We start from the raw sequence: 25,173 nt of genomic DNA, 5'->3' as shown, positions 1-25,173 counted from the left end.
GGAGCCAATTGAGAATAATTATAAGCCTTTATTAGCCGGCCGGCGACTGACTCTCTACCACGCAGTGTTAGAGGAGATCAGCCCTAAGATTCCAGAAGAGGCAGCTTATAAAGCCTCCAACTACATCCTTGAATAAGCAGATTACAAGAAGCAGAAGTTAGCCTTTAATGTTTTGTACAAAGATAAATGTATCCAGGGGAGTCTCAGATCAAACAGGGCCTAGTAGACAGTTTTATCATCTGCACCTTGGAATGTTGTGCTTCTCCTGGGGCTGGCGCCTGGGAATATCACCTCCCTGAAACTGGAGAATTTCTACTTTTACATTCCCCACTGGTTTTCGAAGAGAAATCAAATCATTGATTTTCTGACTTGGAGTGGTTGATAGTTTGTTATGAAGACCATGAATTTTACTGCCTGGACCCACTTTCTGACATAGGCAGTTATCCAATTAATTAGACAGGGGCCAAATAGCAACCCCAGAAATACCAGCATTAGGGGTCCTGTGATGGAGTAAGCAGTGTAGTTAACCAAGGGGATCCATTGAACAGGTTCTCATACCAAGACCCTGTCCGCTGACGTTGTTCTTCTCTGTCACGGAGTCTCTGTCTGACCAGGGCTAAACTATCTCTAATAATACCTGAATGATTAGCGCAGAAACAGCAGATTTCATCCAGAGCCACACAGAGACCTCTCTGTTTCAGGAAGAGGAGATCCAGTCCTCTCCTGTCCTGTAAGACTACCTCTGCTAGGGAGTTTACGGAAGTCTCTAGGTGAGAAACCGATGTCTCTAAGTCTTGTAAGTCCTTGTCCACTTGTTGATTCAGGGTCAGGTAGTTAGAATCCCCCGTTACTAAGGCTGCCGCTCCAACAGCGGTTGATCCTGCCACACGTAGGCCTACTAGTGCAGGTACTAGGATAGGCGCCCTCTTCGCAATGTGATGGTCTATGTACTGGAAATGTTCGCGGCCCCCTTCCCTGGAGTAGAAATACACTTGAGGGATAACGTGAACTAGTACATAGAAGCCATATGTCCCCTGGGACCAGTAGTTGGAGCTGATACAGGGGGTTAGACCGGTATTACACGCAAACCAGGTGCCTTGTGGGGCAACTAAGTAAAACGGAGGAGTGGTGTCCGTGGGAGTGATGCTGTCACAATTCTGGGCATAGGGTGAGGTGCTTAAGGGATAGCTAGTAGAGTGGATACAAGTGCCCTGGCCTTGTAAGTCTCCCAGAGTGAGCTTGGGGGCCCTACCACAAGGGCACGAAGTGCTGCTATTGCTTACTGAAATATTCCTAATCTGGTGAGTAGAATTTCCAAAAGCAGCAGTAGCTCCGAGCCCTACATAGTATGGTGGGGCCGGGTTCAAGCAAAACCAGCAATCACTGGTGATATTAGGGTTAGTCTGATTAACGAAACCAAAAACTGCATCTAGCATACTTAACACCGGATTGGGGAGTTGTGGTGGCCTCGGGATGGTCTGAATAGTGGGGGTGGTGGGGGCAGCACTTTCCAAGGAGTTAAGGGGCAGAGGTAGTCCCTTTGGAGGCGTGGGTTGAGGTAGAGATGGCAGGGGCAAAGGGATCAAGGGGTTTAGTAGGTGATTGGGTCCTATCAGTAGAGGCGAGAAGGCGGTTTACCTGCTGCTGTACAGTGATGAGTATACCAGGATCAACTCCCGATACATATAAGTGAAGGCCCCATGTTTTCCCTGTAGTCCAGGCCTGTGCATTCCATTGTTTTACAGTGAGAGTTGCAGGGTACAGCTTCCTAGGTTAGTACATACAGACTGAATAGGGCGGCTGAGAGATATGTAATGATCTCTCCCACCCAGTTCACTCTCCCACGGTGCGATTGTTTCGCAGCCCCAAGAGGCACAATAATATTCATTTGGCTTAGCACATGTGGGGCTTCCTTCCTGAGGACACGTATAAAGCTGTGTTCCTTGAAGGCCTTTTTCCATAGCGAGGTTTCTGCACCATATGGCGATGACCAGAGTTGGCCCCTTGCCTTATAGTGAGCTTTGCCAGGCTGCCTGAGGATGGCACATAGATCTACATTGAAAATAGGTTGGCTAGAGGTCTTCGCTATGGAAATAGGAACGCCCGTCTCGGTTCTAGTTAACTCCCGTCTATACACTTGGGGCCCGTAAGGATTGCGGGAGTGACAGTGAGTGACATGTAGGAAGATAGAGACAATTAAGGTGGTCCAGTCCAAACCTTTGAAAGTCTTATCTTTAGTGGGTCCTCTGACCGATGCAGGGTCCATTGTTCTGATGTCTGTGGTGGATGCTCAGCCTTGATCCTAGTATGGTGAATCCAATGACAGCGCCCAGCTACCTTGACTGCGGTGGGTATTGTGAAGATGACAGGGAAAGGTCCGTCCCAGCGGGGCTCAAGAGAAGCAAGCTGTACCTTCTTTACCCAGATCCAATTGCCTGGAGTGTGGTTGTGTGGCTGGACTGGATGCTGAGCGGTTGTTCTGGTGGCAGAGACCAGTTGGTGGGTTTCCTGCTGTGCGAGATAGAGGGCCTGCAAAGACTTAAGCAGTGAAAAATTATGAACTTCTGTTAGCTTTTCTTCCCCTAACTTGGGAAGGAGAGGTGGGTGTCTTCCAAACATTATTTCATAAGGCGTGATTCCCTTATAATAGAGTGTGCACCGTGCCCTTAACAGGACAAAGGGGAGGAGACTCACCCAGTTTTCGCCAGTTTCCAGCTCGAACTTAGTTAAGGTTTCTTTCAAGGTTCTGTTCATTCTTTTTACTTGTCCTGAACTCTGAGGCCTATAAATGCAATGCAATTTCCAATTGATTTCTAGCACCTTTGCTAGAGATTGGCTGGTCTGGGCGATGAATGCCGGGCCGTTGTCGGACCCCCGTGTTATGGGCAGGCCAAATCGAGGCACTATTTCTGAGACTAATTTCTTTGCTACTACTTGAGCTGTCTCCTGCTTGATGGGGAAGGCTTCAGTCCATCCTGAGAAAGTGTCAATGAATACAAGAAATACTTGAATCCGAAGGTTCCTGGGCTGACCTCAGTGAAATCCAACTCCCAATGTTCCCCCAGTGCCTGACCACGAAGTCTCGTCCCTTGTTGTATTTCCTTGGAGGGCCCTGGATTCACTTGTGCGCAGATGTGGCACCGGGCTGATACCTGCTTGGCTATTGTTGCAGCCCCAGAATGTAATAGTCTCTTTTCGTCGGTTCAACTAACTTGGTCCCTCTCAAGTGAGTGCTCTGGTGAACCTGGGTTATAAGGTCTCGGCCCAAGGCCTCAGGTACTACAATGCGGCCGTCTGGGAGCCTAACCTACCCAGTAGATTCCTCTTTGCCTCCCAGCTTGTTGCATAGTTCAACTTCCCCTGGAGTGTAGGTAGGGGTGTCCATTAGCACCCTGGCCGGTAGGGCCGGCAGAATGTCAATTGGCCCCACTGGTTTTGGGGTAGCCTCCTTTGCTGTTTGATTAGCGAAGGAGTTGCCTTGTGCTACCTCTGAGCCCGAGTTCCGGTGCCCTGGGCAGTGGATGATTGCCACTTTCTTTGGCAGCCAAATTGCCTCAAGCAGGGCTAGTATTTCTTCCTCATTCTTAATTTCTTTTCCTCCCGAGGTCAGTAGCCCCCTTTCCTTATATAACGCCCCATGTACATGTGCCGTGGCAAAGGCATACCTGCTGTCCGTGTAGATGTTAACAGTCTTGTTTTCCCCCTACTGCAGAGCTTGTTCAGCCCGCTGAGATGAAGTTCCATGGCTTAGGGCTTGTGCCCAGATGACAGTTTCAGTGGTAGCCACTGCAGCCCCGGCATACTTGACTCCTTCTTAGATGAAGCTACTTCCATCCGTAAATAGAGTAGCGTCCGGGTTCAGCCAAGGGCTGTCTGTCAGGTCTGGTCTGGTGCAGGTGACGTTTCTAGGACATCAAGGCAGTCATGTAGGGGTTGGTGAGGGTCATTGTCAGGCAGTAGGGTGGCTGGGTTGAGTGCGGCAGTTTCCAGGAACTGTACGTGAGGTGAGTTGAGAAGCAGGACCTGATACTGGGTGATTCGAGCATTGGAAATTCACTGGTCTGGTGGACTGCGAAGCACTGACTCAACTGCGTGTGGGGTGATGATCTGGAGGGTCTGCCCTAGTGTCAATTTTAGGACTTCCTTAATGAAGATTGCAGTGGCAGCGATTGCCCTCAAACAGTTGGGCCATCCTGCTGCCACGTAGTCCAATCTTTTGGAGAAGTATGCAACTGGTCACTTCCAGGGTCCTAGGGTCTGTGTCAGGACCCCTTTCGCAATTCCCTGCACCTTGGTAACAAAGAGCTGGAATGGCTTTTCCAGGTTAGGCAGGGCTAATGCCGGGGCTGTGGTTAGGGCTGCCTTCAGGGCTTCAAATGCCTTCCTTTCTTCCTTTCCACAGGCTAGGTCCTCTCCTTTCCCTCCGGTACTGGTGTACAGAGGCTTAGGTGTTTCTGTGAACCCCAGAATCCAAAGCCTGCAGTAACCTACTGCTCCCAGGAACTCTTGAACCTGTCTCTTGGTGCGCGGCTGAGGTATCCTCAGAATAGCCTTGATCCGACTAGAGGACAGAGTCCTTTTTCCTTTCTGTAGATTGTACCCTAGGTACGCCGCTTGGGGAGTGCGAAGTTGAGCCTTCTTAGCAGACACCCGATACCCGTTCTTGTCTAACTCCTGGAGTAGGTCCTCAGTAGCCTGTTTACACTCTAATTCTGTTTCAGTCACTAGCAAACTTCTGTAGTAAGTCTCTACCCAGCAGCGGGTATAACTAGAAATGAATGGGTAATCGTTCCATTTTCCAGATCTGTTATCCTGGCTTGGGTCCAAGTGTAAGATTACCCTTATCCAGTAGCCCCTTGTATAAGTGTCTTTTCCTTTGAGAGTGGGCCATGGGCACTCTGTAGGACAGAGTAGGTAACTCCTGTGTCCACCAAGAAGTTCACAGGCTTGCCCCACCCTGGGCTCCCGGGGGCTCATCATAATGTAAGAGCCCTGACCTTCTCATTCTGTGTCCTCGAAGAGGACGAGGGGGCCTTCTCCTTGGGGGCTCGTCCTTTTTCAGGGCACTCATTCTTCCAATGTCCATTTTTCTTGCAATATGCACATTGGTCCTTCTCTAATCCGACTCTCCTGGGTCCATTGTTCGCCCTAGGTGCCTATTCTCGGCCTCTGCCTTTTCCTGGCGGTCCCTTTGGCTGGGCTCCTTGCATGATTGCAAGTAGGACCTTGGTCATCTTACTCATTGGGCTATCTCGCCCAGCTCAGACAGGTTCTTTCCTTCAAACCCTTCCATCCTCTGCAGTTTCTTTCTAATATCTGGGGCCGACTGACTGATAAAGGCTAAATTCACAGCCCTCCTATTATTAGGGTCCTCTGGGTCAATAGGCGTATACAACCGATACGACTCTCAGAGTCGTTCCAGGAACGCCGGTGATTCATCCTTAGTTTGGATGACCTCGCTTACCTAGATAAGTTAGTGGGTCATTGGGTGGCAGACAGGAGTCCCTGGAGCAGAAGCTGGCGATACTGGGAGAGCCTTCTTACCTTGGTTGGTGTTGGGGTCGCAAGGCGGACGGGTGTTTGGGTGAACATGTTGGACGCGGTTCGGATCAGTGGAAGGCTGCCCGTTGGGCTCTAATACCGCTTTTGCAGCCTCCCTCAGGATCTGCTCCCGCTCCTCTGAGGTAAACAGGACTTGGAGGAGTTGCTGACAATTGTCCCAAGTTGGCTGGTGGGTAAAGAAAATACTCTCTAGGAGAGAGGTTAATCCCTGAGGTTTCTCTGAGATTGAAAGGTTCTGGTGTTTCCAATTGTACAAATCACTGGTGGAGAAAGGGACATAGACCATCAATGGCTTCTGGTTTCTCCTCCAATCGGGGGAGCCAATTGCCTGAGTGGGGCCAGGACTGCTGCCTGGTTCGACGAGTCAGGGACAGGATCAGGGTCTTGTGGGTGCCGATACACAACCCCAGTGCGGGTGTGGGGAGGATCCTGGAGGGGTTCTGCCTCCCTGTTAGATGGAGACAGGAATGGGTCACGAGGGGAGTAAGGGGGAGGATTAGTGACGTTGGGGTCCTCAGGGGGTGCCTGTAAGACAGGGTAAAGAGAGTTAGGTGTCTGTCCGGATGGTTTCTCTTTTGGCCCCTTTGGTGTGGAGAGGAAGACAGACTTGGGAGTCACCTATGACTCTTGGCCACAGCGGCAGTCCTTCAAGTACTCGGGGGCATCAGAAACAATATCGATCCACACATTGATATATGGAGCCTGATCAGGGTGGCCAGGATTTCCATAGATAATACCCCGCACCTGAAAGGCTGTTTGCAGGTCAAGTGACCCCTCTGATGGCCACCCTGTTCCAAATGTGGGCCAATCTCACTGGCAGAACCTCTGAAGGTCAAAGGGAGTGACACTAGCTCCATAGGCTTGGGCTCGTCTCCTGAAATCCTTAAAGTAAAAACAGGCAAGATCTCCACAAAAGCCAAATAAGCCGGGGCTAGCATCCAGTAGGATGGGGCGCGGAGGCCAGACCTAAGGAAAGAATTAAAATACCGCACATCGATATATGGAGTAAACTTATGAAGACCAAGGCAATAGGAAGATAACAGTACATTCGACCAGTCCAGAGAGACATACACAATACAGACAGACAAGACAAATTACAGGTGGCACAAAACACTAGCGTACCCAAAAACCCGAATACCTGAATCAGAAACCTGAATACCTGAAGTCAAATCTGACATCTCAGACCTTGACCGAACTAGGGACGTATTGCTGCGTCCAGCCTTCCACTAGTTTTCTTTAGGGCCCACTGTCAGACAGATCCAAGTGCAGTCTTACTCGCCTGTGAACCTGCTCCAGGTGGCTCGTGCCCCATTGTTACAGAATTAAACCTTTTTGTCTACCTGCCCTCCTGGGCGAGTCTGCCTGGTGTCCAGGGCTGAGGAACATCTCTCAGCAGCTGTCCCCTGGACGGGTGGCCGGGGTCACAGGTCTTAGGAGATCTCCCCTCTGGAGAGATCTCGCTGGGGCCTCCAAATGTTGTGACGTGATCAATTCTAAGACCCACAGAGCCAATTGAGATGAATTATGAGCCTTTATTAGCCGGCTGGCGACTGACTCTCTAGCAGGCAGGGTTTGAGGAGATCAGCCCTGAGCTCCCAAAAGAAGCAGTTTATAAAGCCTAAAACCACACCCTGGTTTAACATCAAACAAGCAAACAGATTAACCACACTCCAGTTAACATCAAGCAAGCAGGTTACAGAAGCAGAAATTGGCCGTTAGCATATCTTTGCCCAGAACCACACCCTAAACATTGTAACACCCAAATGTTTATTAAAATATTGGGAATCAAAGTGCCATGGAAACTCTGGCTATGATTATTTCCAATCAGAGCTGGCTTGAGAAAAGTTTAATAGTGATATAGGAGAAAAAAAGCTCTATATTTTCCTTCTTTATAAGTTCTGTCTCTCAGCTCCTCACAATAAGAGTGGCTACAAAAGAAAAGTGCCAACGTAAAAACATGATCAGAAAAATAGCTGACTCTCAGCAAGAAGCAGTTTTTGCTCAAATAAGATTAGGGCACTGACTCTGGCTTTGTGTTCTGAGCTTGGTCTCTCCCTCTTCTAGATAATGGTCCTTTGAAACTTTGTGTACTGATGGCTTTGAGAGAGAAAATTAAAAATGTTCAGTGGTTAGAAGCACATTTAGCTAAAACAAAACAAAATCTTGCTCCGGTTGTTGAAATGGGGAAGGTCAAAAACATGAATTAGATGGAATCAAACATTTAGTTTTTTCTTGATCTGAAACTAGATACTTGACTCTAAGCAAATCTTTCTCTATATTGGTCAGTCTGTCAAATGGCCAATTCAGAGCCTCTATAAACAAGGCTGCTCCCACCTCAGGGACTTTGCATATGCTGTTCCTGCTATCTGATAATCTTCACTTTCATTCTCTCCCTACCATCCTGGCTGACTAAAACACCTTTTCCACAGGCCTTTCCAGACTATCCAAAATACTTTAGTTATTTTAGGTTTTACATTCTTATGGCCTGTAGATTTTCTTTTTAGTGTTTATGGTGGGTAGAATAATTCCCCCCCGCCCCGCCCAAAAAAAGTGTCCACATCCTAATCTCCAGAACCTGTGAAAATATTACCCTATATGGTAAAAGGGACTTTGCAGATATAATTAAGGATTTGAGATGGAGATTATCTGGTGGGCCTAGTGCAATCACGGGAGTACTTATAAGTGAAAGAGAGAGGCCGGAGAGTCAGGGAATGCAGGTGCCTCCAGAAGCTAGAAAAGACAAGAAAGCGGAGTGTCTTCTAGAACCTTGAGAAGGAACACAGCCCTGCTGACAATTTTGTTTTAGCCCCCTGGGACCTATTTCAGATTTATGATGTCCAGAATTGTAAGATGATAAATTTGCGTTAAGCCATTATGTTGTGGTAATTTGTTACAGCAGATATAGGAAACTAATAGAGTACTTATTATACTTGTATTTATCTATTGCTCTGTCTTTTCTGTTCAATTATAAGCTCCATCAAGATGGAGGCCTCTGTATTCTTAGCATCTAGTGTAGTACCCAGCACTTGTAAGCAATGCATAATATTTGCAAATTGATTGTGCTCCATAGAAGGAAGCAGTAATGGCATTATGAGATTTCATTATAATAGACAATAACCCAACCAGAATACTCATTCACTCATTCATTCAGTCATTTACTATTATGTTCCAGGTGCAATGCCAGACAGTTGGGATAAGAAAGTGATCAAAACACATCCGATTTTCCCCTTAATGATGAGTATGTGTAAGTGGCCCACCTAAGAGCATCCTTTTCTGTTACATAGTTGTGCCCAAGTGTCCAAAGTGATTTAAGTGGAGGATAAACTAATTCTTTGGTGAAAAATCTTTTTTATCTTTGCTATGTCATTTGCCAAAACAAAAAATGGATTCATAATTGGAATATGTGTATAAGAAAGTTGTTTATAACTTCAAATAGTTACTAGAAAGTTGTCTAAGTAAGCAGCAGTTCGAAACAACTTTGATCACTATATATAGATTTCATCATTCTCTCCAAAGAAAAAGAAACAGGTATAAGTCAAGCGTAATCAGACTGGTAGAGACCAGACCCAATAACAGGCTTGTTCAGGGCTCTCAGTCAGGTCAAGCCTTTGTGCAATTGTTTTTCTCTTTTTTTGTTTCCATCAAGTAAAAAGATAAATATAAGAGATATTGTGTAAGTAAAAAATAGGAGGAAAACACACTCGTATATACAAACTTGTATATGTAAAAAAAAAACAAAAAAACCTCTTGTAATCTTGCTTAATATGGAACTTGACTCTTAAAATGAAAAATATTTCCAAGAGAATCTTAGAGAAGAAAGTGGGCTTTGTGGACTTTAAAACTATATTGACTTTGGTGATGGTTTGAAGTTGCCATAGAGATACATGGACAATAGACTAGTGGTTACCAGAAGGTAGGGGAGAAAGGGGAGAGGGGAGGTAGACGGGGTAAAGGGGATCAAATATGTGGGGACAGAAAGAAATCTAACTATGGGAGGTGAACACATAGTGTAAATATATATATGCCTTCCCGTTAAAATGTACAGCTGAAACTTAGATTTTGTTAACCAATGCCATAAAAAATTAATTAATTAATTTGAAAATTAAAAAATTAAAAAATAAAAATAAAGTTGCCATAGAGGGAGGTCAACATGGTGAACTAAAGTAAAAGTGGGGTTCGCCTCCTCCAGATCTGCATTAAAATTACAACCAAATTATAAAATAACATGGGAACCACCTGAAGTCCAGCTGATCATAACATGTACATCTGATAATATAAAGAAGGAGCCACATTGGAGCCAGTAGGAGGGGCAAAGTTTTGAATCAGGCTGGACCTGTACCCACAGGTGGCGGTGAAGCACTGGGAGAGAAAGTGAGGCTGCAGAAGCCCCCCTGAAGGAGAGAGGGGTCTTAGTCCCACTTGGGGGTTCCTCAGCCCAGGATCCTAGCCCAAAGAACAAGGGTTCCCCAAAAATTCTGACTGTAAAATCAGAGGGTATTCTGGACATTGAGTGACACGGAAGAAGATTGAAATCTCAGATGCCTCTTTAAAGGGCTCACACATGGGCTCTCTCACCCACGACACTCACCCAGGGCACCGGAGGTGGGTTAGAGGCTATGGCAAGATTCATATAGGGAAAGACTGCATTACTTAGTGCCCAAATGAGGGCTGGACAGGCACCACCATTGTGCCTTAGTTGAGGCCTCCCTACAGGGCAATCTACAGACAGGCACCAGCTTGCCTGTACAACTCCCTCCCTGCTGCACAGCCAGTTCAGAAGCTGCACTGGCCTGAGGAGCTCAGCCTGCCCCATCCAACCCGCAGGTTCCCCAGAGCAGCTTGTTGCTGGGTGGTTGCCCCACTCTGCCCATTTCCAGGGCCAAACATTTGGCACGGGAAGCAGACCACAGCCAGAGCTATGAGAGCATTTTGAGGACAGTTTCAGGTAGATCACTACTGCTAACATGAACTTGAGTGGCTTGCAGGGATCTGTGGGCCAGTCCCAGACAGCAGCTGGTCTTGCTGTGATCTGGGACTTTTATGAGAATGCGTGAGCGGAGAGGAGTCACAGCAAGACTGGGCTGTATCGGCCTGACGGCCACTGTCATCCTGAAACCCTGCCTCACCCAACCCACAAATTGCCTGGCAATTTCTAGAGCAGTGCATTCTGCACAGGCAACAAAGTTTGGCAAGCTCAGTGCGTGCATTGTGGGAAAATCAGTTGCAGGCAGACAAGAGCTGCAATATCATGTGGGGGGAATCTCAGGGGTCTGTGGGACTGCTGCAGATGGCAGCTGGTCTCACTACAGCGGGAGTGTGCGAGCACAGTAGTAGCTGTGAAACTGAGGCTGTATTCACCTGATAGCCCTTGTATCCTTGAGGTTTCACCCAACCCACAAAGTTCCAGTAGCCTGTTGACAGGCAGCTGCCTTTGCCTTGCCCCTCTTGCTCATTTTGCTCAGTCAACAGACCTTGGCACATTTTGGAGAAATCAAAATGCAGCAGATTACTGAGGCCTGCACAAGATGTAGTATCACTTGGGGGATCCCAGGGATCTGTGAGCTCATCCTTGATGGCAGTAAGTCTCGCAGTGATATGTGACTTTGGTGGGAGCCCATGGTCCCAGAGCTGGTAGCAAATCTGGTGCTGTATAGACCTGATGGCCCTACCTAACCCACAAATTACCTGTGGCAAGCCTCTTCCCAGGCAACCCAGTCTCATTCTGTGCTTTCCTTGGGTCACGAATTCAACAGCAAACAAGAGCAGTTTGTTGTGTGGCTGCTGCAGATGGCAGCTGGTCTCACTACAGCTACACAGTTTGTGTGGCCCATGCAAAGCCCATTCACCCAAGAGAAGCATTCAGTGGACACAAACTCATACCCATGAGTTTCAGTAATTCTTGAACAGATCTCGGGTGTTTGCAGACCTGAGGTCGGCTCTGGCTGGCCTTGCTATTAACTGAGACTTGTGCAGGGGGCCACAGAGACAGCGCTGGCATGTAAACTAACACTACAGTGGCAGGGGGAAATCTGCTCAATATAGCCAATGACTCCCTGACTCCCTGCACCACCCAACACTCATATCACCCAGAGGCTCTTCCAGCTGCAGAGTCTTATGGGCAACTGAGAGGCAGCCTCTGGCCTTGAGGAAAACTGGTGCTTCTGCTTAACTTCCCCAGGACTGGTACTAGGGAAAACCAAACCGCAACCTACAGCATTGTCTGTTCCACTTACCTATAGATCTAGCATAGGCAGCAACCATCTGTGGATTGCTTTGCAGCTCTCCAGGTAGCCACGAGCAAGCAAAGGCAGTGGCTGACTTTGGCCTATGGGGGACCTTCTCCCAAGGGGCCGCAAAACCAATGCACCCGGAGGCTGGCACTAGACAACAACAGAGCAACTCTTGACTAGTCCCCTAAGCAGTACACACAAAGGGTAGTCTCAACAAGTACACAAGCCTGGCAGGGCACATCCTACTCAGGGGTGTCAGCCCCCACATAGTAATTCATACTCTATGGGCATAGCCATTCCAAATGCTCATCAGCCCAAGCGTTAATCCCATCCACTGATATACCAACATCAATAAAGGCTTAGCTACAATAGAGATCACACAGGACCCACACAAAGATCGTGTCCAGAGCCCCTGGCACAGGTGATCTGGGAGAATGTGCCACTGAGCCACAGAGGACACCTTCCACATAAAGCCATCTGGCCAAGGCTGAAATATGAAGCAAATCTTTCTAACACATAGACATGAACACACAGAGACTAATAAAATGAGAGAAACATGCCACAAATAAAACAACAGGAGAAAACTCCAGAAAATAACCTAAACGAAGTGGAGATAAGCAACCTATCAGAGACAGAGTTCAAAATAATGGTTATAAGGATGCTCAATGAATTTAGGGGGAGAATGTATGAGCTCAATGAGAACCTTGACAGAGACATAGTAAACATGAAAAAGGATGTAGAAACCATAGAAAAGAATTAGACAGAAATGAAGAATACAATACCTGAAATGAATACACTAGAAGGATTCAATAGTAGATTGAACAAAGAAGAAAATAGAATCAGCAAACTGGAAGACAGTAGCAGAAAACACTCAATAAGAACAGAAAAAAGAATTTTAAAAAATAAGGCTAGTTTAAGAGACCTCTGGGACATGAAGCATAACAATATCTGCATCATAGGAGTAACAGAAGAAGAGACAGAACAAGGGATTGAGAATCTAGTTGAAGAAATATGACAGAAAACTTCCTTAATGAGTCAAAGGAATTAGACATACAAGTTCAGGAAGCACAGAGAGTCCCAAACAAGAGGAATTCAACCAGACTCATGCCAAAACACATCATATCAAAACGCCAAAGGTTAAAGACAAAGAGAGAATCTTAAAAGCAGCAAGAGAAAGGAAGCTAGTTACTCACAAAGGTAACCCCATAAGAATGTCTGCTGATTTTTCAACAGAAACTTTGCAGGCCAGAAGGGACTGGCAAGAAATATTCAGTTATGAAAAACAAGAATTTATAACTACGAATACTCTACTCATCAAGCCTTTTAATTAAAATAGAAGGTGAGATAAAGAGCCTTCCAACAGGGAAAAACATAAGGAATTCATCACCAACAAGCCAGTATTACAAGAAATGTTAAAGGGATTTCGGTAAAGAAGCAAAGGAAAATAAAAAAATAATAATAATAAAAATACATACATACATACATACATACATACAAATGATAAAATGTCAGTAACTATGTACCTATCAATAATCACCTTATATGTAAATGGATTAAATGCTCCAATCAAAAGACATAGGGTAGCCAAATAAGAAAACAAAACAAGACTCATGCATATGCTGTCTACAAGAGGCCCACTTCAAATCAAATGACACTCACAAACTGAAAGTAAAGAGATGGAAAAAAATATTTCACGCAAATGGAAATGAAAAGAAGCCAGGGTAGCAATACTTATATCAGACAAAATAGACTTTAAAGCAAAAATCCAGTATGTCTTTGAGACAAAGAAGGGCTTTACATAATGATAAAGGGATCAATAAATCAAGAGGACATAGCCTTAGTAAACAAATATGCACCCAACACAGGGACACCTATATATATAAAGTAACTATTGACTGACATAAAGGAAGAGATCAACAGTAATACATTCATAGTAGGGGACTTTAACACCCCATTAACACCAATGGACACATCTTCTAGACAGAAAATCTACAAGGAAACAATGGGCCTCAAAAACACACTAGACCGGATAGACCTAATAGATTTTTTCAGAGCATTTCACCTGAAAGCAGCAAAATATACATTCTCCTCAAACACACATGGAACATTTTCCAGGATAGACCCATGTTAGGATACAAAATAAGTCTCAATAAATTTAAGGAGATTAAAATGATATCAACCATCTCCTCTGATCACAATGGTATGAAACTAGAAATCAACTACAAGGAAAAACTAGGAAATACACAAATACATGGTGGCTAATTAACATGCTACTAACCAATGAATGGGTTAGCAATGAGATCAAGGAAGAAATTGAAAGATACCTAGAGACAAATGAAAATGAAAACACAACGACTCAAAACCTATGGGATACAGCGAAAGCAGTCCTAAGAGAGAAATTCATAGCAATACAGGCCTACTTTAAGAAACAAGAAAAAGCTCAAATAATCTAATTTTACACTTCAAAGAACTAGAGAAAGAACACAAACAAAGCCCAAAGTGAGTAGAGGGAAAGGAAATAATAAGGATCAGAGCAGAAATAAATGAAATAGAGTCTAGGAAAACAATACGAAAGATGAATGAAACCAAGAGCTGGTTCTTTGAAAGGATAAACAAAATTGATAAACTAGACTCATCAAAGAAAAAAGAGGGAGGACTCAAATAGATAAAATCAGAAATGAAAAAGGAAAAATAACTGTGGACTCCAAAGAAATACAAAGGATCACAAGAAAATACTATGAGCACATATGTGCCAACAAATGGGACAATCTAGAAGAAATGGACACATTCCTAGAAACATACACTCTCCCAAGACTGGGTCAAGAAGAAATAGAAAATCTGAACGACCAACGAAATAGAATCAGTAATCAAAAAACTCCTGAAAAATTGAAGTCCTGGATGAGACGGCTTCATAGACAAATTTTACCAAACATTCAAAGAAGAATTAACACCTATACTTCTCAAACTATTCCAAAAAATTCAAGAAGAAGGAAGGCTCCTTAACTCCTTTTATTAGGCCACCATTACCTTGATTCAAAAATCAGACAAAGCCATTACAAAAAAAAAAAACTATAGGCTGATATCTCTTATGAACATTGATGCAAAAATTCTCAACAAAATATTAGCAAATTGAATTCAGCAATACATTAAAAATATCATATACTATAATCAAATTGGATTTATTCCTGGGATGTAAGGTATATAAGGATATAAGGATATCTGCAAATCAATTAATGTGATACACCACATTAACAAATTGAAAGATAAAAACCATATGATCATATCAATAGATATGAAAAAACGTTTGACAAAATAATAAAAACTCTCAGCAAAGTGGGAATAGAAGGAATATACCTCAACATAATAAAGGCCACATACGACAAACCTACAGCTAACATCATATTCGATGGAAAAAAACTAAAAGCATTTTCCTTAAGATCAGTTATAAGACAAAGATGTTCACTTTTGCCACTCCTCTTCAACATTGTATTGGAAGTCTTAGCCACAGTAATAAGACAAGAACGAGAAATAAAAAGTATCCAAATTGGAAAGGAAGAAATAAAACTCGTTATTTGCCGATGACATGATACTATATATAAAGAACCCTAAAGATTCCACAAAAAAACTGCTAGAACGGATCAATGAATTCAGTAAAGTAGTAGGATACAAAATTAATATTCGGAAGTCAGTGGCATTTTTATACACAAGTGATGAACTTTCAGAAAGAGAAATTAAGAAAACGATCCCATTTTCAATTGCATCAAAAACAATCAAATTAAACAAGGAGGTAAAAGATCTGTTCTTGGAAAATTATGTCATTGAAAAAGAATTTGAAGAAGATACAAATAAATGGAAGCATATACTGTGCTCATGGGTAGGAAGAATCAACATCATTAAAATGGCCATATTACCCAAAACAATCTATAGATTCAATGCAATCCCTATCAAAATATCAATGACATTTTTTAGAGAGCTAGAACAAATAATTCTAAAATTTATATGGAGCCATAAAAGTCCCCAAATAGCCACGGCACTCTTGAGAAAGAACAAAGTTGGTGGTATCATACTGATATCAAATTACACTACAGGGCTGCAATAATCAAAACAGCATGGTACTGGCATAAAAACAGGTACATTGATCAATGGAACAGAATAGAGAGCCCAGAAATAAATCCACATCTATATGCTCATTTAATATATGACAAAGGAAGCAAGAATCTACAACAGGGTTAAGACAGTCTCTTCAATAAATAGTGTTGGGAAAACTGGACAGATAAATGAAAACAAAATGAAACGGTGCCACCTTCTTACAGCATATACAAGAATAAACTCAAAATGGATTAAAGACTTAAATGTAAGACTCGAAACCATAAAATTTCTAGAAGAAAGCATAGGCAGTAATCTCCCTGATATTACTACTAGTAATTTATTTTTGGACATATCTCCTCAGGCAAGAGAAACAAAAGAAAAAATAAGCAAATGGGGCTACATTGAACTAAAAAGCTTTTGCACAGCAAAGGAAACCATCAACAAAATGAAAAGATAACCTAGTGAATGGGAGAAGATATTCACTTTTGATATATCTGATAAAGGGTTAATATCTAAAATATATAAAGAACTCATACAACTCAACAATAAAAAAGTAAACAATCCAATTAAAAAAATGGGCAGAAGACCTGAGTATATATTTCTCCAAAGAGGAAATACAGATGGCCAAAAGACATATGAAAAGATGCTCAAGGTCACTAATCATCAGAGAAACGCAGATTAAAACCACAATAAGATATCACCTCACACCTGTCAGAATGGTTGTCATCAATAAATCAAATAAAAACAAGTGTTGGCGAGGATGTGGAGAAAAGAGAACCCTCATACACTGCTGGTGGGATTGCAAATTGGTACAGCCACTATGGAAAATAGTCTAGAGGTTCCTCAAAAAATTAAAAATGGATATACCTTTTGACCCAGCAATTGCACTCCTGGGTATTTATCCAAAGAAAACCAAACCAATAATTCATAAAGATGTATGCAGCCTTATATTCATGGCAGCACAATTTACAATAGCCAAGATATGAAAGCAAACTAAGTGCCCATCAACAGACAATTGGATAAAGAAGTTATGGTTCATATATATACAATGGAATATTACTCAGCCATTAAAAAATTGAAATCCTACCATTTGCAACGACATGGATGGACCTAGGGATTATTATGCTGAGTGAAATAAGTCAGACGGAGGATAAATACCATATAATTTCACTTAAATGTGGAACAAAAAGAACAAACTAATCAAAAACAGACTCACAAATATAGAAGACAATCTTGTGACAGCCAGCGGGGAGGAGGGAGAGGGTGCTGGGGGAAAGGAGCGAAGGGTTAAAGAAGTAGAAATTACTAGTCAATAGAGGGCCACAGGGATGGAGAGTATGGCATATATTAATGCAGTCAGTGGTAATATAATAGCTATGTGTAGCACCAGAGGGAAGATAACCAGGGGAATCATTTCATAAACTTTATAAATGTCTAATCAATGCATTGTGTACTTGAAACTAATAATAAAGTAAAAATTTAAAAAAGTCGACACATTAAAATATATAACAAATAATAACAACATATTGTATAGTATAATCGGATATGATGTAATGTGTATCATGGTATATAAAGAAAATGTCACATAAAGTCCCATTTGGAGAGATTGTACTTGTAAAAGAGACATTACATACTTTGGATAATGATTTGCTTTTTTAAAAAGTTTTAGCATGTGTTTTCAATTCAAATGAGAGAAAGGGGATTCATAATCATTAGATAAGTAGCTCTTTTTGTTTTTCCCCAAGATGAGATCCATTGTGTAACCCCGCCCCTGGAGATGGATGAAAGTATATTTCTATTTTTAGCATTCGGTTCCCAAATCTGAGCTGAAAAACCTCTGCACTACATACAGAATAGTACACCTTATCATCTGAACTGCCCAATGCTCTGGTGAGTAAGCAAAGTGACAATATAGCTGAGGAGCCATGATAAGGCAGTGAAATGAGGAAAGAGGGAGCATGTATTCTCTGGGATCGGCAGTTCTACGGACTCACAACCCTGAGGAAGACTTTCTGAAGAGCTTAGCGTGCACTCCACTGCCATCTGCTGTCACTGTGCCTTCAAAGAGCAGAGTTCCTAATCTCAATGTAAACTGAAAATTTACATTTAATGTACGTATACATAAGTGTGAATTTAATGCAAAATGTAAAGTCTAACTTACCAATGTTTTCCTTTAAGATCGGTCTTTTTTGGGTCTTGTTTAAGAAATTTTGGCTTACACCAAAGTCATGAACATATTCTCCTGTTATCTTCTAGAAGATTTATCATTTAACCTTTTGCATTTAAATCTACCATATACCTAAAATTGACTTTTGTGTAAGTGTGATGAAGGGATACTCATTTTTTTCCCCATGTGACCACTGACCATTGAAAAACCACCCTTTCCTCACTGCACTGCATGCCGCCCTTGTCATAAGTCAAGTGACTGTGTACCTGTGGATGTTTTTAGACTACATTCCAGTGGTCATTTGTTTATCCTTGGGCCAAACCATGTTTTTTTTTTTTTTTAATAGTAATTATAAAAGAAGCAAAGTTATTTTTTAAGCCCACAGATTGCTTTGTGTTTGGGCAGTTTGTCTACTGTTACTTCTAGCACTCCCAGCAATGTGACAAGTGTCTTAATGCAGGCTCCAGAGAAACTAATATGAATCTTTCTTTCAGAATTAAGTATTAATGGACTTACTATTACTACCACCACCACCATTGCTACTACATAGCTAACACAAAGTATATACTATGTGCCAGGCACTCTTCTAAGCACTATACACACATTAGCTCATTTGATTTTCTTTAAAGCTCTCTGAGGCAGGTATTATTATTCCCTTTAACAGATGAGGAAATAGTCACAGGGAGGTAAGTGAATTGTCTCAAATTACCCTGCTAGTTAAGTGGTGGAACCAGGACTTGAATGCAGGAAATCTGGTTTAGATTTCATGTTCTTAACCACTACCTTTTGCTGCCTCTCTTACAGGCAGTGCAGCCAGGTAATAAGGAGCATTTCTAAGGGGGTGGAGGGAATCAAAACCTTGATTATTCTAGACAGTTTGACTGTGGACAATCCCTCTTGCCCCTCTGTACATTCACACTCTGGGGTGTCAAATTATTTATTTGAAGGTAGGCTGGTAAACTTAGCTTAAACTCTCCATACACTGTGGCTTGATGTAAAAACTTTTCATGATAGTTTTTCTGTTCAACCTCATTTTTCTCCAAACCCCCCAAAATGTACTGTTCTGTGTTCTTTTATGTGATGGTCAGTTAGGTGGGGCCACAAGAGGAGACACAGGAGAGGCCCAAGAAAAAAAAAGCTTGTTATACTCATAGATTCTAGAAACAGGAGGCATGCCACACCACACAGAGTCACCTGGAAAAGCACCAGTGGTCAGGAAGCGGAGGAATAGGAGTGAAGGGAGAGCCTGGGCAACAGTGTTATTTAGTTTCTGCATTATTGCAGAAAAGGCAAAGCAGGGCAGGATGCACTGTTTAGGATTGACTTTCTTGAGTAATTACAGCAGGCTCTTAAGCTATACAAGTGGTCCCTAATTGCCAGGTACCTGGTCCTGAGATGATTAAGGCGGAGGGATATTGCCTCCTGAAATATATGGGCCTGGACTGGTTAGTTAGTATATCAAAAGCATGCTCCTGGCTAGGCTATTGGCTTAATTTGTAAGAACTGGTTAGTCCCAGTAGAGCAGGCTTTTCCTAGTCAGAAAAAATTTTAAAGATGTGAAAACATCATAATATACACAAAATGAAAAAAACAAACAATATGTGTATTCAGTATTCAAACTGCCTATAGTACCCAATGGCCATGTGCTTCATCTCAGAGCACTTACTATTCCTTGCTTTAATTGCACTTGCCTTGTTTATCTTGAAATCTTAGATCAAATGCCACTTTTCTCAGGTCAAAGCCCTGATGATCACAGATGCACAGTTAAGAGCTTTCCCATATCACACACTGGTGGCTATAGCATTTTTCAGATTGCTGTGATGGTTAATATACCTGTTTCCTCTTCTAACTGTTAAGACCCTTCTGAGGGGTTGGAGAGTGGGAAGAGGTAGAAGTATTATTTGAATGAATAAATGAATGAGCAAGTAAAACTCTCCCTTCCAAAGACAATATTCCATTCTCTTACCTCTTTTTTTCTAATCTGTACCATGAACCATGTCTACAACATAACATGGTGCAATGACATTTCCTTGCCTCCTTTTGTGAATGGCTGTCACTTCTACAAGGGTCCTTTCCTGGTGAGGCTGGATGGCTGAAGTAAAAGGCTCAGAATTTCTACTGGTCAGTTATTGTTATCAGTAATCTGAGTTTTAGTATCAGAATTAACTTACTAGCAAAATAGAAAATATATTTGGAGGCAGAATTCCAGTGTTCATAGTTTACCTTAATGAATTAATCCTTACAAGTGATAAGCAAAGGCACTACTTTCATTGTAGAGATGCAGAACGAAGCTCAAAGATGCTGAATGACTTAGTTTAAGGTCCCAAAGCTAGTGACAGGGGCAAAATTTTAATTTGAATCCAAGGCTTCTGTTACTAAATCTGGAGCATTTTCCATTAAGCCACACTGCTTGATATATATGTTTCCCATCAGCCTTTATTTAGACAACAAAAAGGATGCTTCCTGCATGTTTGCAATCATTGAGATGGTCATTTCAAATGCTTCTTAATCTAGATAACCAGCAAAACTTTCTCAAAGTTTGTTAGAACAGCAGTATGAAACAAGTAAGCACATATAAACATCTCATAACAGAGAGGCTGATCTGCAAAATTACTTTAGGAGCTAATGCATTTCTAAGGATACAAAGCACATAGCAGCTTGTAAAGAACTTCTAAGTGAACCTAGAGTTAGTTTCATTATGAAATGATGAAGAGACTTATCAAATGTTTCTAAGTAATCAGTAAAACTAGGGATACAAGATGCAACGGACAGTGAGTTGGTACTACAGAAATAGATAAAAGATTATAAATCTAGTGGAAAATTAGGCGCATGATTGTAGAATTTAAATTATGGCAATGTAAACAAAGGAGTCAATGGTGTATGAAAATCTGAACACATTTTTATGTATCTAACCAAAATAAAAATATTGTACAAAACTTGTGTAGGATGACTTTTTTAAATATCTTTTCTGTTTTGTCAGGTGAGTCAACTTGTTTTTTAAACTTCCATTTAAAAACATTCACAATAATATTAACTTCTTATACGTAGAATAAGAATTGGATTTCTTTCATATGTTTCCATGCTGGTATATTTCTCTCTGCAGCTTATTTATAAAGGCATTCCTGTACTGTGAGCCTTCCTAAACTGGAGTTTCAAATATTTGACTTATAAGTCCTCCTCCTTTCTCCTCAGTCATCCTCAAGATCCAGAGAAATTCAACTTTGGCAATGGCTGGGGACCTCTGCCCTGATATGCTGTATTTATTTCTAAATGCTACTTCATGAAATACACTTTAATCAAACAGGGAACAGAAAAACCAAATGTTTTATTCTATATTTTTATTTCAAAAATATAAACAGTATTAACACAGAATTACATTTAAGTATTTGTATAGCATTAACATAGCTGGCAGTAAAAAATGTCAGTTTGGGGGTGAATGATCATTATACTTGAAATATATGGTGCCTTTCAAGTACATGGTGTACAATGAAAAGTATTACTGAAGAACATGATGAAAAAATAATAAAGGACTTATTAGCTACATGGCTCAGAATTTACATTAAGTATATTCTGGATCCTAATATTTTTTTTTTCCTTACTTGAAAAAATACAAGCCTACTGACTTAGGAAGACTAAATTTGCTTTCAATAAATCACCCTGTCAGCATAACATAATAAATTTAGTTTATTTGTTATTTACAATCTTTAACATAATAGAAGAGCAAAACTTTGATAGTGCTCTTAAAATGTTAAATAATTTAAAATGTATAAAAAACTATATTGGGGAAAATGTCATGCATTAAAGCTTAATAAAAGTAAATAACATTTCATGAAAACAGTACATTGGCCTAATAATACAGGTATACAAAACAAATGAATATGTACCATTTCTTGAGATGCCTATTAATTCAAAAGTGAATTAGTCTACAGCCAAACAGGGTGAGCAATTAAGATGAGGCAAAAAAAGTCAGCAATATACAATTTTAAATTTCTAAGTAAACTTGAAAATTGTTTTCAACATTTATTTAACCGTAAAATATGTAAAACAAGAAATTATTGAACTAAAAACTAGGCTTGAACTTGGAATCAAATAATTTTTCCAATGTGAGAAAATGTAGGCAAATCCCAGCTTATAAATTAATCTACAGAGACAGATGATGGGGACTGTTTTGATTATCATTAAAAAGTGTTATGGTGAAAGCAACATTTAGATTTTTTTGCCCCATCGTCAGTGTTGTCTATGAGTTGGTGAATTATATATATACTATATATAATGGAAAAATGTCATTTTCACAAACCAAGTTACATATCAAGTTATAAAAATAAATCTTTCTGTAGATTAAAAACAAATAAAAACAGAATTTAAAAGTTTTAAAAAATATCTTAAACTAACCTGATAATCATGACTTTTTTTGCCATGATTATATTGTCTAAGTTATCTATCTATTCAATTAATTAAATCAAAAATCGTTGATCCACCAATGTTTTAGATGCCAAATTCTTCTGTCCTACTGTATTACGGATAAATCTAAAAATCTGGGGAAAAAATTAAAACAGTTCAGAATGAAAAAATATATATACAAAGAAAATTAAATATGCACATCAATTAAAATATCTAAATTAAACTAGCTGTGAGCTAAATCTCCAATGCTTGCCTTTTTGTTATGTTAGCATCTGGTGCAAAGGGTGAATGAGACTCTAATTACTGCTCAAATCTTGTATTTAAGAGATGGGCAATTTAAGTGTCCTCCTACTAGAATTCCTTTCATGTTTGTTCATGTATGGCCTCCACAAGACCCCAATATTTCACTGACCCTGAAGAAGAGTGTAGAATAATGTTGGTTGAAATGTTTTTGGTTTTTTTTGGTAGGGTTAATCATATTCTAAAACTTTATAAATCCCTAGTGAAAGCTGACATTGTTACTTTCTGCTATAAAAATAAATATCTAGTTCCAATATATTTCTTTTAAAAGAAACCCAGGAAAAAAATGTAAAACTTTACCTCTTGTTGTAGGTATGTAAGGAATGCCGCTAAAATAAAATTTTGGCAAGCCAAGTCCACAACACAGAAGAATAGTAGATCATAAATAAGAAGAGTGGCTTCATTTCCATAATACAGAACACTGCTGAAAGAATAACCTTCATCTATTTAAAAAATATTATAAGATATAAATTAGAAATTTAAAAATAGAATAAACGTGATAACTTTCTGGTGATAAAATGTAGATATTTAAAAACAGCATAATAGAAACTAGTTACTACTTATAATACTTCATGGCTTACAAAAAATAAACAAAGGATATTAAAATGTGCTAATCTAAAAGGTTAGTCAAAAAACTCTGCTCATAAAATTAAGTTTTAACATTCACACCAAGAGTTGGTAATTGCTAATAGTGTAAGTATATCATCAATACCTTTCAAAGACCAAGTAATGAATATCCTTTCTCTGTTTATATAACTAAAGGGTAAAGAATCTTCGAAAGATTCTCTAAGTTTAAAAAGCAAAACAAAACCAGCAAAGACTAGAATAGTACATAGTATGCTATACTTTGTGTGTCAAATAGATTCTGCTCTGAGTCCTCTGAGTTCACAAGGATGTAAACACCCTTTTAAGATTCTGATGGAAGCTACAGACACTTTCACCAGAGGGGGAAAAACAAGTACACACATATGAATCTTGCACACAATTTCAGGGAGGTCCAGAGAACTGCTGAAGCTGCCCATGGACACCCAGTTAGGAATGCCTCTTTTACACAAAGGGACATTTGGCAGTCTGGTAATGTTTTTTTTTAATCAGGGTGCTAGTTACAAGGATATATTTATTCAGTGTGTGAAAATTCACTGACCTTTACACTATGTCCTTATAAAATATGCACTTCTCTCTCTCTATAATACTTGCATATATATTTTAAAAAATAAACAAGCCTGCTCTATATTCCCTTCCTGGGTGATCTCTCACTGCCATTGCTCCAACAATGGCCTCATTTGATGAGGCTCCCCAGCTTATCCTATACCTTTACTTTCTCCAAAGATCCAGTCTCTTATATTTCATGCCTTTTTGGACCTCTCTTCTTAAGTGTCCCAAAGGTACCTCAAGACATAACATATTCAAAACGAAATTCATTTGCTTTCCCTCACAACTTGGACCTCTATCTGTACACTCTATTACCACCACCAACCACCTAGTCGCACAAGCTGGAAATCTGGATAATTTTTGTCTACTTTTTTCCCTTAACATCTCTGACATTAAATGCTATCTTTCTTCTTCTTTATCTCCATTACTACTGCCTTAGCTATTATTCTCATCATCTTCCAATAAAAACAAAGAAGATGATGATTATATTATTAGAAATAGTAATAACATCATTTTACTGGGTGCCTACCCACACTAGGTACTGGTACATACCAGGTTCTTTATATATGGTAACACATGTATAAACACAACAATCTTTAGAGGGTTGTACTTAATTTTACAGAGGGCAGTAAAGTTCAGAAAGGGTAAACAACTTTCTCAAGTTCACAAAACTAGAACTCAGATTCTGAATCTAAGACCAGACGACTCTGAAAGCTGTATTGTTATGTTTTCACCTTAACCTATTCACTATTGCCAGAGTAATTCTTCCAATTTACAAATCAGATCTGCTTAGGACATTCTGATCACATCCATGTTAATTAACAGTAGTTTCCAAATTGTTTTAATCAGGTATCTCTATTAGAATAAAATAGCATGTTGTGAGAATGTATCCCACAACAGGCATATTTTAAATTACTACTGCATGTACAAACCTTTTAAAATATAAATTAAACATAAGAGAATTGTAAATATACAAATAAACATATTAATATTTTCTTCTCGTACCTCCATGGATCAACCTGCATACCTCTTGTGGGACAAAAATTTAAAAAAAATTGTTTTTGAAACAACTGCTCTATGAGATAAAGTAAAACTCTTTAGGGTTTCAGACAAAGCTTTGGGATTAGGTCTCTGCCCTCTTTATCTTTCAAGCACTCTCACTGTGTCCCACTTCATACAAAGTTTTGATCATAAAGTTCCTAAGTGCATAATTCCCTTCCCCCTTCTGCACAAATATCTTTGCCTCTCTTCCCTTGACCCTTCTGTTTGACA

General features: G+C 40.7%; 2 protein-coding genes across 3 annotated transcripts in view; both read right to left on the bottom strand.

Moving 5' to 3' along the window:
- Positions 1-241: 241 nt before the first annotated feature.
- LOC120614309 (endogenous retrovirus group S71 member 1 Env polyprotein-like) lies at positions 242-6,705 on the bottom strand. The gene is made up of 2 exons (XM_039877127.1): positions 5,545-6,705; positions 242-2,538 (listed from the first exon to the last, which is right to left on the bottom strand). The coding sequence occupies exon 2, from the start codon at positions 1,434-1,436 to the stop codon at positions 492-494; it is 945 nt and encodes a 314-aa protein (XP_039733061.1). The 5' UTR covers positions 1,437-2,538; positions 5,545-6,705; the 3' UTR covers positions 242-491.
- Positions 6,706-21,369: 14,664 nt separating this feature from the next.
- The window catches only part of TMEM67 (transmembrane protein 67), a 53,921-nt gene continuing 50,117 nt past the window's right edge, over positions 21,370-25,173 (bottom strand). Inside the window, exons 26-27 of one of the 2 annotated variants that reach the window (XM_039877125.1) lie at positions 23,050-23,192; positions 21,370-22,583 (exon numbers count right to left, since the gene is read on the bottom strand). In XM_039877125.1, the coding sequence (XP_039733059.1) occupies positions 22,503-22,583; positions 23,050-23,192 (224 nt within the window). In that variant the 3' untranslated portion in view covers positions 21,370-22,502. Of the gene's footprint in view, positions 22,584-23,049; positions 23,193-25,173 lie in introns of those variants that run through there. The other variant, XM_039877126.1, reaches the window with a different exon arrangement.

Source organism: Pteropus medius, unplaced genomic scaffold (assembly GCF_902729225.1).
Source record: "Pteropus medius unplaced genomic scaffold, Ma_sr-lr_union100, whole genome shotgun sequence".
NCBI lineage: Eukaryota > Metazoa > Chordata > Mammalia > Chiroptera > Pteropodidae > Pteropus > Pteropus medius.
This window is presented reverse-complemented; position numbering and strand designations above follow the sequence as displayed.

Excerpts from the sequence above, each read along its gene's own strand:
- LOC120614309 (XM_039877127.1), bottom strand. The coding sequence starts at position 1,436 with ATGCTAGATGCAGTTTTTGGTTTCGTTAATCAGACTAACCCTAATATC.